The sequence below is a fragment of the Hydra viridissima genome, unplaced genomic scaffold (genome assembly GCF_058129835.1).
Source record: "Hydra viridissima isolate aposymbiotic clone 2 unplaced genomic scaffold, HvirCarnegie_v1 scaffold_9, whole genome shotgun sequence".
NCBI lineage: Eukaryota > Metazoa > Cnidaria > Hydrozoa > Anthoathecata > Hydridae > Hydra > Hydra viridissima.
Genome location: NW_028324308.1, coordinates 804,533 through 819,819, shown reverse-complemented (window position 1 = coordinate 819,819; position 15,287 = coordinate 804,533). Strand labels below are relative to the sequence as shown.

Sequence of the window (15,287 nt, the reverse complement as noted above, 5' to 3'; positions counted from 1 at the left end):
AAGGTCGTGGTGTCATTATTCTTCCAGGAGATCCTAATGCGTTGGTAGAAAAGCTTGAATTGAGTATTGCTGCTTGGCATGCTGGGAATACAGGATCAAGAAATGAGGCTGTTGCTATTTGCGATGAGCTGTTGAGACAAGGGGAGATTAATAAAGAGGAATATAAATCGTTAATGAGGACTATTGATAAAATTATTTAAAAAAATAGATTTTTTTAAAAAAATGCTCATTGTGAACAAAAGAAGATATGTGAAAAAGAACGTTGTTGGAGGAGGTGGTATTGTAGACATGATTAAAAATTTCATAAAAAGAGCAGCTGCGTCAAGTGTGTCAAAAGCAGCAGTGAATTTGCTTAAAAATGCTGCTACAAGTAAAATTGGACAAGAAGCGATTACAGCTGTAAAATCTGCTGGGACAGAGTTAGCCCTTTCAGCCATTTCCACTGCTAGAGATGTGGCTATTGATAAAGGTAAAAAGACCATTGAGAAAATAAAGACTGGTTCATCTATTCAAAGTAAGAAAATGTCTAAAAAGAACGCGATTCGAATTCAAGACCTGGTGAAAATGGGGCAGGGCATGAAAATAGTATGAAGATAGCATTCTGTTGCAATGACTTGTTATAAACTTGCAATGTCTTGCAATGAGAGACATTTAAATGAATTAAATAATTTTTTTATTATATAAAAAATGATAAGTACTGAGCGATTAAGAGTTACTGAGAACCCAGAGTATGATATTGGTATTGAAAAAGTTGATTTTTTTGAGTACCTTCCAACCAATCTCGATTTAAATTCTTCAGGCACGATTACTTTTGAGATTGACTGCCAATCGATTCAAACAGTACCATCAGAGGCTTACATTCTTATTGAAGGAGTGTTGAAAAAGAGCGATGGAACCTTTTAGGATGCTAAAGACAACATTGCACTGGTGAACAACGCTTTGATGTATTTGTTTAATGATGTGACTTATGACTTGTCGGGAGAGCAAGTGGAAAGAGTGATGTATCCAGGTCCAGCCACCACCATACTTGGATTGATGAAATATCCTTATGGATTTCAGTTTGCTGATGGATTAAAACAGGTGTGGTATATGGATACGTCAAATCTTGTTGGAAATTCAGGATTCAATGTTAGACGAGACCACTTGTTTGCAGACACTACATCCGTTGGAGCTTTTTCGTTTAAAATTCCGTTGAAGCACATTTTTGGATTTTGCGAAACCTATGACAAAGTTGTTTATGGGTTTAGACATACCATCACCTTTACAAAGAAAGAATGCGATGAAGCAATTTATAGAGCGGAAAGTGTTAGTGCAGGAATGATCAACCTTAAAAAAATCAGACTTTATATGCCTCGCGTTGAATTGGATATTTCGAAAAAGACTGATTTCATGAGTTTAATAGCTCAAAAAATCCCCATTCAAGTGGCTTATAAATCAAACAAATGTGAAAGACAGCTTATTCCAGCCGGTCAAACAGAATTTACCTGGTCGCTTGGAAGAGTCACCGACAAAAGCATTCCAAGATTTATCTTGTTCGGACTTCAGACAAACAGAAATTCCAGTCAAACAGTTAATCCGTCACTATTCGACCATTGCGATGTTAGCAATTTTTACGTGACTGTTAATGGAATAAAGTATCCAAATTACAATTACGACTTGAATTTTGGAGAAAAGAGAGTGGTTATGGCTTATTCAGATGCGTTCTCTTTTGATGAAAAATATTACGGCACAAATGAACTTGTTTGTCAATCTGGGTTAAGCTTGCTTGAATATATAAAACTATATCCGTTGTTCTTTGTGGATATCAGCAAGCAAAAAGAAAGAATGACGTCGGAAACAGCTGAATTAGTGGTAAACCTTAAATTTCGAACTTCAACTATTGCAAATACAGTTATTTTTGCAGTGGTTATTTCTGATAAATTGCTTAAATTTGTTTCAGACGGAACCAACATGACTGCTGTTTATTAGTTTTTAATCTGAATAAAAAATGGATAGCAAAACGGTAAAAGAATTGCGTGAATTAGGTAAAAGCCATGCGATAAAGAGTTACTCAGAAATGAAAAAGGATGAGCTTGTGAAAGCAATAAAAAACACAAGACCAGTCATTGGAGAGTATTCTAAAGAATCATGATTTTTGATTTGACTTAAAAAAAATCTTGTTATAATAAAATGAGATATACAACATCGTATTTGAAAAATTTGTTGAATGAAAACGGCGTTAGTAAAACAGCAGATGATTTAATAACGTTGATGATGCTTGCGGTTGAAAATAATTTGATCAGTAAAGATGAGATTTTAGAAAGAGCAAAAGAAAAAAAAGTAAAGCCTCCTCCAAAAGAAAAAAAACCTGTTGATCCAAAATGGGAATGGCTTAGTTTAGTTAAGAAAAAACCCATCACTGTGAGAATAACCAACATTGAAACGGGTGAGGTGGTAGAATACAAGTCTCTTTACAAAGCGATGGCAGGAACTGGATGTGGATGGAGATATTTAGAGCGTCGAGATGGAAAGGTGGATAATGGAATCAAGATTGAATTTTTAAATTCTGAAAAGCTTGAAAAACGTAAAAAGCAGCAAAATTGATTTTTTAACTTTTGTCATGTTAAAAAATTGACTTAAATAAAGTTCTTGGCATAAATAAAAAGATGGAAAGCATGCAAAAGGATGATCTTTTAAATGCTCTTGATGATAGCTTTGAGCCAACTTCTGATACGGCTAAATCAAAAAGTTTGCTTAAATTTCTAAAAAACATAAGAAAACTTCCAAAGGAACATCGAATCATTTTCAAAGAAATGGTTGAAGTAGCACCTTTTGAAGAAGTGATCAGAAATATAAAAGAAGACATTTATCTGCGTAATAAATTCCTGATCGGAACAAATTGGAAACTAAATGCTAGCGGACGTAATAATTGTCGTAAAATCACTGAACATATTAGAGAGATTAAAAATATGTATTCACGTCTTTCTAAACAATTTTTTAATTCTTTTCACGGGAGAATTAAAAAAACGGTAAAAACTATTCGAAGAAGAAAATATGCTGAAAGTGTGCCAAGATTTAAAAAAATTGAATTGACTTAAAGAAAATCTTAGTATAATAAAAATGAGTATCTATTCTTCAAAACCAGAATTAATTACTAAAGAGCGAAAACTTGAATGCATCGAAAAAAATTTTCTTTCCATTAATAAAATGGGTGATAAAACTGATGCTAAAAAGCAAAAAGCAAAAACTACCGCTAAAGAGCGAAAAATTGAAAGTGGTATAAAGAAAAATCTTTCCGTAATAAAAATGGAAAGTAAAACTGTGAAAGATCGAAAAGTATCAATGGCATCATTAAGAAGGGATGTTAAAGAAAGAGCTATAAAAGACTATACTAGAATGACCAAGGAAGAGCTTGTTGAGGCAATAAAAAACACAAGACCTATCATTGGGTATGGTCCTGCTCCTCGTAGACGAACGACTGAGGCAAGATCGTTGCCTGTTAATGAAATACCTACCGTGGTTAGGTTTGTTCAACCAGCTGTAAAAGTTTCTGTAAAACCGACAAAAGTAAGGTTTGTTGTTGGTTCTGAAAGACCTGTGCCTGCTCAAAGGCCAAGGTCTGACGACTTGATTTCATTCGAACCTTTTACTCTCTTGCAAAATAGGATGACAAGAGATGAACCCTCTATTCTTAACACACTAGTTATCGATTCAACAAAGGTTATTCAACAAAGGTCATTCAACAAAGGTCAACACCTAGACCGGTTCCTGCTCCAAGACCTTCATTTTTTTCAAGTCTGACAGCAGTTGCAAAAAGTGTGACGTCATATGTTGTAAATAAGTTTAATGATATTAAAGAATGGATAGATCCCTACGTTCCTGAAGTAGTCAAGAAGAATGTAAGCGAATCAGTTGAACAAATCGATGAAAAGATAAAGTCTATCAAATCACTTGTATTAAAAACAGTGTATAAACATCCCGCGCCAAAACCATTTACAGTAAAGTTTAATATGACTGAACATTCAGCGGAGCGTGCTGCTAGACTAATTTCTTACACACCTTCTTCTCGATACCAAGACATTGTTCCTTTTTTAAACTTGGTGAGAGAGTCGGTCATTCAAACCATAGCAGGAGAAAGAAACACAAAGGTAAGAATTGTTTTAATCTGTGAAATGATTCGCGTAAGCATCTTAACAGGTGAAGAGACTACTCAGATGGCCAACTTTTCATCCAACTTGAAAATTATATTGGAGGGTACAGATGTAAGAACGGTTGTGAGTCAAATGGAAGAAAAAATCTTGGAGCGAAGCGCTAATTACAACAAGATGGGATCCAATTGCGTCTTGTCGAAGATTTTAAGAATGGATATCAGATTTATCGATTATGAACCTTTCAAGGGTTCTTCCTACATGGAGCTGTCTAAAGAGCTAAAAGACAAAAATGCCATCATCAACATGAAAAACGATGACGATTTTCCCGTTGTCTTTCATAACTTGTCTGGCTATGACAGCCATTTGTTCATCAAGAGATTAGGTGGAAAAAAAGGAAAGATCACTTGTATACCTAATAACGAAGAAAAATACATCAGCTTCTCAAAAAGCATCAAAGTGAGAGATTCTATTAATAATAAAGGTAAACCAAAAATAGTGTATAGAGATTTACGGTTCGTTGACAGCTACAGGTTCATGTCAAGCCCTTTAAAAGATTTAACTGACAACCTTGTTAAAGATTTGTGTGAGGAGTGCTCAAAATTAGATCCAAAAACATGCAAAAAGGACTGTATGGTTAAGAAAGGTAAAAAATGCAAATGTAAAGACAATTGTGAAGATTGCGCTCATAGAAGATCTAAAAAAGGAGACATCATGTGCAAAAACTTAAATTCATTCCACAGCGGAGCAAAACGAGATTTGCTATTAAGAAAAGGTGTTTACCCTTATGACTGGGTGGACTCCATTAAAAAATTCTCTGAAACACAATTGCCACCCAAAGAAGCCTTTTACTCTAAACTAGACGATAAACACATCAGCGATGAAGACTACGCGCATGCGCAAAACGTTTGGAACGTATTTGGATGCAAAACGTTTAAAGATTATCACGAGCTGTACAACATCTCAGACGTGCTCATTTTAGCTGATGTCTTTGAAAATTTCAGAGACACTTGCATAGAAAATTACGGTCTAGACCCTCTTTGGCATTACACCTCTCCTGGTTTGGCTTGGGACGCCATGTTAAAGGAAACTAAAATTAAATTGGACTTAATAACCGATATTGATATGCTCAACATGATCCAAAAAGGAATACGCGGCGGAATATGCATGATCTCAAACCGACTTGGAAACGCTAATAACAAATACATGAAAAACTATGATCCTTCACAACCATCGAAATTCATTCAGTACTTAGACGCTAATAACCTTTATGGATGGGCTATGTGCAAACCTCTTCCTGTTAGAGAATTCAGATGGATGACTGAAGAGGAACTTTTAAATTGGAAATCCATGCCTTGCATTCTCGAAGTTGATTTAGATTATCCTGAAGAGCTTCACGATTTACACAACGACTATCCTTTGGCTCCTGAAAGACTAACCATTGGAAAAGTGAATAAGCTCGTTCCCAATTTAAACAACAAAGAAAAATACGTCGTTCATCACGAAAACCTAAAACTCTATGAACGATTGGGTTTAGTCATCACCAAAATTCATCGAGGAATCACCTTTGAAGAAGAACCTTTCATGAAAAAATACATCGACCTCAACACCAATAAAAGAAAAGTCGCTAAAAACGACTTTGAAAAAGAATTCTTTAAACTCATGAACAACTCCGTGTTTGGAAAAACCATGGAAAATATTCTAAAGCATGTCGATATTAAACTGGTCACCACTAAAAAAGAAGCCTTAAAATTATCCGAAAGCCCTCGATATGATCGGTACACCATTTTTGATGAAAAACTCATCGCAATTCATATGAAGAAAACACAAGTCACTTACGACAAACCCGTTTACTTGGGAATGAGCATCCTTGACATCAGCAAAACACTCATGCTTGAGCATCATTACGACTACATCAAACCTAAATACGACGATCGCGCAAAACTACTCATGACCGACACTGACTCGCTCATTTACGAAATCAAAACAGATGATTTTTATCAAGACATTGCTGATGACGTACTTGAAAAATTTGACACGAGCGACTTTCCTAAAGATCATCCCGCCATTCAAAACGCTGGATTCAAAGTAGGCGAAAATAAAAAGATCATTGGCAAGTTTAAAGATGAAACCGGTGGAAAGCAAATCACGCAGTTTGTTGGTCTTCGACCCAAACTCTACTCTTACTACATCCCTGAAGAAATAGATGATCAAGAACATAAAAAATGCAAAGGTGTTAAGAAGAGCATTGTTAAAAATCACATCACTCATCAAGACTACTACGACTGCTTAATGACTAAACAAGAAAAACTCACCACCATGAACGTCTTCCGATCACGTCATCACGATGTCTACACCGAAGAAATCAACAAAGTCGCACTCAGCGCTAACGACGACAAAAGATTCATCTTAGAAGACGGAATTCACACCTTGGCTATTGGACACTACAAAACAAGGCAATAAACCAAGCGAAGAACAACCATCTTGAAGAACTGGTATAGAAATAACATGATTATTTTTATACTTCTTCTTGATTTTTAAAGACGACTCTTAAGTATTGCTTTTGTCCAAGAACATGATATGAAGTGTTCACCATTTTTTATGCATCCTTAAGTATGGGAAGGGTCAATGCGCCAGAACCGCCTTTTAACTATATATTGTGTTAGTTGTCAACTAAAACTTAGAGGTTGAAGTAGAGCTCGTATCTTCGAAGGGTAACTTAGCCGACTCATTAACAAGATTACCTGGTTAGTGGATGAGAGTGTATAAACTTAACGACCTTGTGAACTGTTCGTCAATGGGGTTGATAGATAAAGAATCTTTTTTGGAAATACACTAGCGGACTTGACAGTTTAGAGTCAGAAGATAATATACAAAAAATAATTTGGGAGTGCGAACCACATCAATCAATAGATCCAAAACCCGTCGCATGGACGCATGGATAATTTGAAATCAAGAAAATTTGAAAGAGATTAGGCATGAATGTTACTAGAGAGGAGAAAGTTGTGCAAGCATGATTGAATGTGATCCTTCAAGATTCGCGCAGTGGCATCAACTGCCACACTCGCAGGCAAGCAATGCAGTAATTTGATATTTGCAGTCCGTATTTTGCATAACTATGCCGAAATGGTCAAGAGATTTAATGGAAAGATTGATTTGTCAATAAACATACTTAGAAACTCTGGATGGCAAGAATGTGTGGCTGAAGCCACCCGAGGTACGGTGTGTGACAAAATGGCGTCCAAGTACCATTACTCTGGATGTATAAGAGCAAATGGTAAAGGTAGATAAGGTGCCGCGCAACGTAAAGCAAATCAGACCGGAAAGCGGTGAGCAGCAAAACGGACTAAGTAATATAGCAGGTGTGGAAATAGATGTTGGTGATAATGGCGTGAGATGCAGCGGAAGTAGTTACGGAAAGTTGAACATGCCGTTGTTTTATTAAAACCCTGTAAATTTCGTTTGAGCGGTTTTTTATCAACAACTGAATGCGAAACTTTTTTAGAGCAGAGTTTTTGATGAGTAAAGAAGATTTAAAAGTTAAACGCAGCTTTCTCGCAGAGAACGCTGCAAGTATTAGAGATAGTAATGGCCAACTAATTACATGTGATACTAAAGCTAAATTGTTCGATTGATAATATTACAATAGGTGAAAAAGGATTATAAAGGTACTCTAGGTCTTTTGGAATTAACTATGATGAAAAAGACAATGGAAAAAAATTTATTCTGAATAAGATAATAAAAATCATTCAGAGATTATGAAAATTACATTTGTTCAAAAAAAAATAAAATGAGAAAAATGGAACAACTTTAAAAAGAAATTGAAATTATAAATGGAATTATATACTAAAACTAAGTTAGAATGAATCCAAAGTAAATGCGTTGAAACCACAATATCTTACCTAGTGATGGAACCACAATATCTTACCTAGTTGGAACCACAATATCTTACCCAGTGATTAAATACATTACTATATAGACTTGACTTGCTATTAGCATGTAAAAAAGCTGATGGAAGTATATGAAGAAGGTTTTTGATATTGAAAGATAAGTACGTAAGTTGAATAGATCAAAAGGATCTATAGAGCAGAGCTTAGTTCACAAAGAAGCAAGGGACCTGGAAAGTAAATCATAATGTAGCTTCGAGGAACCGTAGCGCATAACTCTAAATATTTAAAAAATTGTAAATGCTTCAAAATGTTTTCTTTCTCATGTAAAAATGTGGAATCCCGTCGTGACTTCATTAAAAATTTTAATACACCTTCAACAGTTAAATTAAGAAGGATCAAGTTAGCTATAAAGGATGTGTTGTATTAGAAGTTACAGATTCAGAATGTGGATTTCAAAAAGTAGTTCTAAATTTATAAGAAAAGAAAAAGAAAAGATGAAATAAATAATAGTATTTGAGAATGAAAATCTTAAATCTCAAGACTTGGGAGAAATAACTATATTGTATGATATGCAAAGATAAAAAATACAAAAACTATTTTGATTAATAAATTTTGATAACGTATATATGAATGATGAAGAAAAACTATTTGCTCAGATTTAGGTAATTAAAAAGTTCAGAAATAATATTTTCTATAGAGATTTGTTATTTCAAATTCACTGCAATGCCTCTAAGAGTCGAAAGTATAAACTCAAATGAGTAGTTTCTAGTATTTGAGATTAACGAAAGCTGATTATGCTAATGCAGATAATGCTATACTTATGGTTTAAATTATCTTTTAAGTAATATCAAGTATTAACTAGGAAGTCAAGAGATTGAATCTATAAACTATGAGTATTATGATAAATTTTTGTATGGAATTAAACATACTCAAGACTTACCAGAAAATTTGATGATGGTGCTGCTGTGAGAAACAATGCAACAGGAAAACAAAATTGGATAGAACTTATTGTTGGATGCCAGTACCTAATGCTTTTAGAATGAGACAGTGTGATCACTTGGATGTACATTCTTTATCTAACTTAACTAATAACATCTAAGTTTATTTTGCTTGGATATCAAACTGATAAAGATAATGATCAGCTTCAGTATCCTGCCATCTTTGATAATGTGAATCTGACAAAGATTTTTATAAAACTCAACTAGATTTCTTAGGTCATATTATATCACGTCAAATTAGATTCGACTACAATATCCTGCTAATAAATGTGATGTTTATTTTACCCAACAAAGAATATGTCGTATCCATGTAGGTGCTATTTCTTTCAGATCAAGGCTTTGTTATATGGATGAGCTTGTAAAAATCCAAATATAACAACATCTGAGTGTAAATCACATACCCAATCTTTGTTCTAGATGTAAGCAAGTAAAGTGGAAAGAGTAAAGTTATCAGTAACTGATGTTTACACCAATACTCATGATTTTGCAGTTGTTGTTAGTAATAGACTTGTCAACTGTCAATCTAATGGAGAGAAATTTAGATTGGTATATTAAGTTGTAAATGAGTTTACAAAAATAGTTAAGAGATTCTTTTCATTAAATATTATATCTAAAGATTATCACTAAAAGAAAAAAAATGGTATGCCTAGATAAAAATAAATATGTAATTATTATCAGTTCCAAAGGAGCCAGTTGAGTGTATGAGTGTCTGCGCACTGCAGCAGAACTTTAAAGTTTTGATACAGTTTATTAAAAGAAAAATATATAAGTATATTTATTTCTGAAAAAATGTTATTATTTTATAACACAATTAAAAATGCTTATGTAACATAAAAAGCTTGAGTATAACTGGTTATTCAAAACTAAGAAAATCTGCGCTGATTAATTTAGTATTAGATGCGTATGATATACTAAAAAATAAGTTGAGTGGTTTAATTGTGCTTGATTATAAACCTGTGATACCTTCAGTGGTATATGAAATAACAAATGTCAGAACTAACTTCGATAAGTAGTTAGTTGATCATGATAATGAAATTTGAAAAAAAAAGAGAATTGATATTATCCATGATTTAAAATTGCTCAAAACTTAATTGATTTGATTAAACTTAATTAAATATACAAAAAGCAAGACAGGCAATAGAAAATTTCAAAAGAATTACAAATCAAAAAAGAAAACTCTGCTTTGAAATAAACGGCAAATATTTTTACTGTTAATGTTGATGTAGTGCAACGAATTATTGCTGAAAGTCATAGAGATCTGCTATCTTTCTTCAAATATGTAAGATCAACAGTTAAAGATTGTCTTTTGACATTATACAAATAATACATTATTATACAAATTATATTATAAAATTATATTAACTATACAAATACAAAGATAACGATAGTTCTAAAATGTGTAATGGAAAAAGCGATTGCTGACTCTGTAATGGTTCAAACAGATGCTGATTCTCTTTCTTATACATTAAATCTTAAAGCTTTTGATTTAATTTATTTTTTGATACAATGAAGGATCTTTTATTGATATTTTTGAGGAATTTTGTGGAAGTGGTAATAGTGGAATATTTTTTTTAAAGACATCTTTAAAAATTGGAGCTGTTAAATATGTTTCATTGAGAGTTAGCTCATACATTTCACTTTTTAAACAATCCAAAAGACTTTAATTAACATAAGAATGGATGATGAAGAATATTTACTTTGGTGTGTATTATGAGATAATTATCCTAAAAATCATAATAGTGAACATGCTGCTACCCATTCTTAAAAAACATGAGAATGAAATAAATATGATTGCTATTAGTTATCCTTTAAATGTTAAGTCTATAGAAAAGTTTGAAAATGAAAATCCAAAGATTAAATAATGTTTAATTAATATAAATTGCAATATAGGAGTTATTTGATCAAATTAAGTATGTGCTGTTAACTAGTTATTACTTACTTCTAAAGAAATTAAGGACACAGACAGTTCGAAGCTCAGTGCTTCGCACAAGTGCGGTTTGGCAGATCCTTCAAGAAAGAACACTATTATCTTATTGCTGATACGAGCGAGCTGTTATGATTGCAAGCAACAAAAATTTATTTTAAAAAGTTCTTCTGTTTAAGAAGCTTAAATCCATTTCATTTACAAGACTCTTTGAATAAGCATAAGAAGTATTGCAATCCAAATGAAGCTGTTAGAATAGAAATGCCAAAAAAGGTTGCATGTTACACTTTAGTAATTATAAAAAGATGTCTAGAGTACCATTTATTGCATATGCAGACTTTAAACCCATTATAAAACCTATCGATATGTGTCAATTAAAACCACATTAAGGTTTCTCAAAACAATTTCAAAAGCGTGCACCTTCCGGCTTTTGCTATTGCATAAAGTGTTTTGATGACATCGTTTACGCTAGCAAACCTGTAGCTTACATTATAACAACTGATTGTGAAAATGATGCACGAAGGTTTGAGAAAATGCAGGAGCCGGATGTTAAAATTACAGCCAACATTAAACAAAATGGTATAAAAATTGGTACGGATGATAAGAGACACTTAGAAAGTCCAACAAAGTGTTAAACCTGTCATGGTAACTTCACCGAAAAAAAGTATAAAAGTAAGAGATCATTGTCAAAATATAGGGAAAAATAGAGGAGCAGCTTTAGATGTTGAAGCTAGATTTAATACGACTGAGCTTATACCAAACTATCCAAGTGGTTTTAAAACTGGATTTTGTAAAAAAGCAAAATGGAGTGTTTAAACAAAAAGAAAAGGGTGAGGATATTAAAAAGATAACTTGCTTCAAGCCTAAAGTATTTTCAGTCCAAATGCTTGATGAAAGAGTATTGATCAAAAGACGCTTCAGCGTCCCTCAATATCTTTAGCATGTATTTGAATAAAAAGGAAGACATACATTTATTGTTTTGGCAAACAGACAGTGGTTCAAATTTCTTAAGAGTATTTAAATCATTCTAATTTCAAAAAATTCAGAGAATGATGAAGAAAGCGATAAAGATCAAGATAATGACAATTTATGCAATGAGAATTTATATTTGTACGTAGTTGACTTATTTATTCAGTTACCACAGCATTTTAGATGAACTAGTCATATGCAAGATTTAACAGCAAAAAAATGGTGTGAGAAAATGGTAAAGATTTCTAAAAAAGATTTACAGGAAAGCTCGAATCCTCTTTGCGTAAAGCAACTGCTACATTTCAAGAAGACTTTTTCTGTTTACCATTGAATAGTAACTTATTTACAAGTACCGGTTTTGTGGAATTTGACCTATATTTAAAATGACTGTCAGAAGATTTAATTATTTAATTATTATACCCAGCATTTAAAAGAATTTTTTTTAGAACTTAACACGCGTCGTCTACCAAGTGCTCCGGTTAAGTGGTAATTTTCGACAGGGTCCAATCTGACAACTTAAAAAAGACAAAGTGGATGATTCTCTATTTGAAAAATTAGTTTAACTGAAATAAAATAAAGTTGGTGCTAAAATATTTTTCGTTTTCATACATTTTATTTATTTTCAAAACATTTATTTTCAAATAATATTTTTAAAGTTCTCAAACTTCTGAGTTAAAATTAATATATCAGTTATATATATTTATGACAAATGGTAATATTTTGGTAATATAATATATATATATATATATATATATATATATATATATATATATATATATATATATATATATATATATATATATATATATATATATATATATATATATTAGTTAAATGTATATCTGGACACAAGAAATATTAAAAAAACTTTTACTGGTTAATATCAAATAAAACTTGTAAAAAAGGCCTCGCTTTTATAACGTGTAATAAAACACGTTAGTGAAGCGCTTCATTTTGTCATAAATGCGGTATAAGTAAAAAATGTTACGATGTAAAAATAAGTTTAAAAAAATGGAACGAAGTTGGAACGAGTTGCATTTTTTATGAAACGTGAAATGAGTTCCTTTTTTAAATGAGTTACGAGGAACTGAAACTAGTTCTCATTCCACAAAATGAACAGGGAACAAAATGAGATCGTTTTAAAAAGGAACTTTCAAAACAGTGAAAAAACCTGTTTGAGTTAGACTACCAATAGTAGCCAAGAAAACTTTTCACTTCCAGCTTCTTTAATATTATTAGATTATAGTATTGCTAAAAAAGGTACTGACAAATAATTACAAATGGCCATACTTTTAAATCTGGTTCATAAAGATTCTTAGAGCAAATAAAACGTGTTTATTTCTTACATCTTACGATAAAAATGCTATTACGCAACTATTTGATAAGTTAACAAAAGTTTTGATATCCAAAATAAGAATTGCTTTTATACAATTATAATTTAAAAACTCTTCAGTTTTTATGCTCTGATTATCTAACTGCTTCGATGAGATGACAACACAAAAAATATCATAAAGTATTAATGTTCTCTGATTGTCACAATGTGCTTAAAATGTATTTAACAGTAAAATAAAACGTATTTAAGAAAATAAAATGTATTTATGTAATTACATGATAAAAAATGAATATCGAATAGTCAAAATTGTTCAGCCCAGAGAAAGTTACCATAATAGGAGCTCAGGAAAAGATTTTTTAAGCAAAAACAGTTATTAATGATCTGTCATTTTAACTAGTTCACAAACATCTCAAACTTTTATGGTATATACTGCTTAGTCTTTTCTCGTGTTATGAATTTCTTTTAGAAGAAAATATTTTTTCAAAAAGATTTCTTTTGAACCTCAAAACAAAATTCAAAAACACAGTTTGTTTAGAATATTTACAACCACAACTTATTACTTGTGATGTTAACAAGTTACAGTAAGTGTTAAAATAACTCTCTATTCTTTCATCATCAGCTTTATTTAGTGCCACAAGATTAGCTTGAGATTATAGCAAGATTAGAGATACTATAAATAAAGTTGAATATATTAAGAGAAAGCCTGAATGTGAGTATTATTTAGAAAATCAAAATAACTGATTCTTCAACAATATTGTTAGTTAAAGATTCTGCAATCAGTTTTTTTCAACAAATATTTCTTATGCCGTTTATCATTTAATTTTTATAAATTTCAGTCTTTTAAATTCTTGCCAATTCGCACGCTAAAAAAAGTTTAAGAAAATATTTTTAAGTTTTCTATTTAGAAAAAAGAACTTGTTCATACACAAGAGTTAATGGAACAAACACTAAATTAATTCAAACACCTTTCATTTATTTAATCCATTATTTTTGTATCAATAACAAATCAGTAACATAATATTTTAACAAAAATAGTCAGCTTACTGATATTGAGTCCTTTTAGTTTGAAAAATGTACAATTTTGTTTGAGAGTCTCCAGGTTAAATTGATTAAAACCACCTATAACAAACAATGTATAAAATTAATAAAAGCAAAAAAATTTAATCCAGCAATTTCATAAAACATGAAGTGAAATGCGGTAGCTGAGTCACCATAAAAGATGGTCAAGAGTCAATAAATCCAGATAAAGAAAAGTTGAACAGAAGTAAGACTTTTTAAGATCAATGAATTTAACTAATCTCTTTTTTAAGAGCACATTAAAATGTTATTTTTGAATCATTTTTTATTCTCACCAACAAAAAGCAAACCGAACAGACCATCTCAAAAATTGAGATTTGTTTCCTCAACATGCGTTTATTTGATTCATCATTTTGCAGTTGCAAAGGGTAGCAGAACAGAATTATTGCAATTATTTCTTGTGCATGGTATGGTAGGTATGTTTAAACATTTACCATCTGCTGTATGCATTCTTGGATTAGTTTTTTTTCTTTCTTTATTACCCAATGTTATCTTATTGCAATGATATCTGTTTGACTACCACTTTGGTAACTCTTAAAAAATGAAGCAACAGTTATTAAAAGAATTTATGCACCATAAAGTATCCATTCTTGAAACAAAATACAATCATTCATCAGTGTAAAAACTGTCCTGGTAAAGAAACGTTTCAAGAAACCTTTATTATAGAAAATCTATAACAAGCAAAAGAAGTTTCATTTACTTTTTAGCAAACAGAAGATGAGGATTCAAATTATTTTTATCCTATTTGTAGAAGACCAAGTTGACAATACACCGGATTTATTTAAGGCCATAACTTAATCAACTGCATTGTTTCAACAATAAAATTAATCAAACTGAATATTGGAAATTTCATCTTTTGAAAATAAACAACTTGTATAACTATTTAAGATGGTGAGTTGCAAAAATAAATTTTGTTTTATTGATGATGTGATATAGAACACCCCTACAAAACTGATTTCAATATGTAAA

At 31.7% G+C, this 15,287-nt stretch overlaps 1 protein-coding gene across 3 annotated transcripts in view; it reads right to left on the bottom strand.

Moving 5' to 3' along the window:
• LOC149883513 (uncharacterized) overlaps positions 1 to 15,287 on the bottom strand; it is a 37,401-nt gene that overhangs the window by 20,622 nt on the left and 1,492 nt on the right. For 2 of the 3 annotated variants that reach the window (XM_090097507.1, XM_090097508.1), the window contains exon 5: positions 14,286 to 14,360. In XM_090097507.1, coding sequence (XP_089953633.1) covers positions 14,286 to 14,360 — 75 coding nt within the window. Of the gene's footprint in view, positions 1 to 13,209; positions 14,105 to 14,285; positions 14,361 to 15,287 lie in introns of those variants that run through there. The other variant, XM_090097509.1, reaches the window with a different exon arrangement.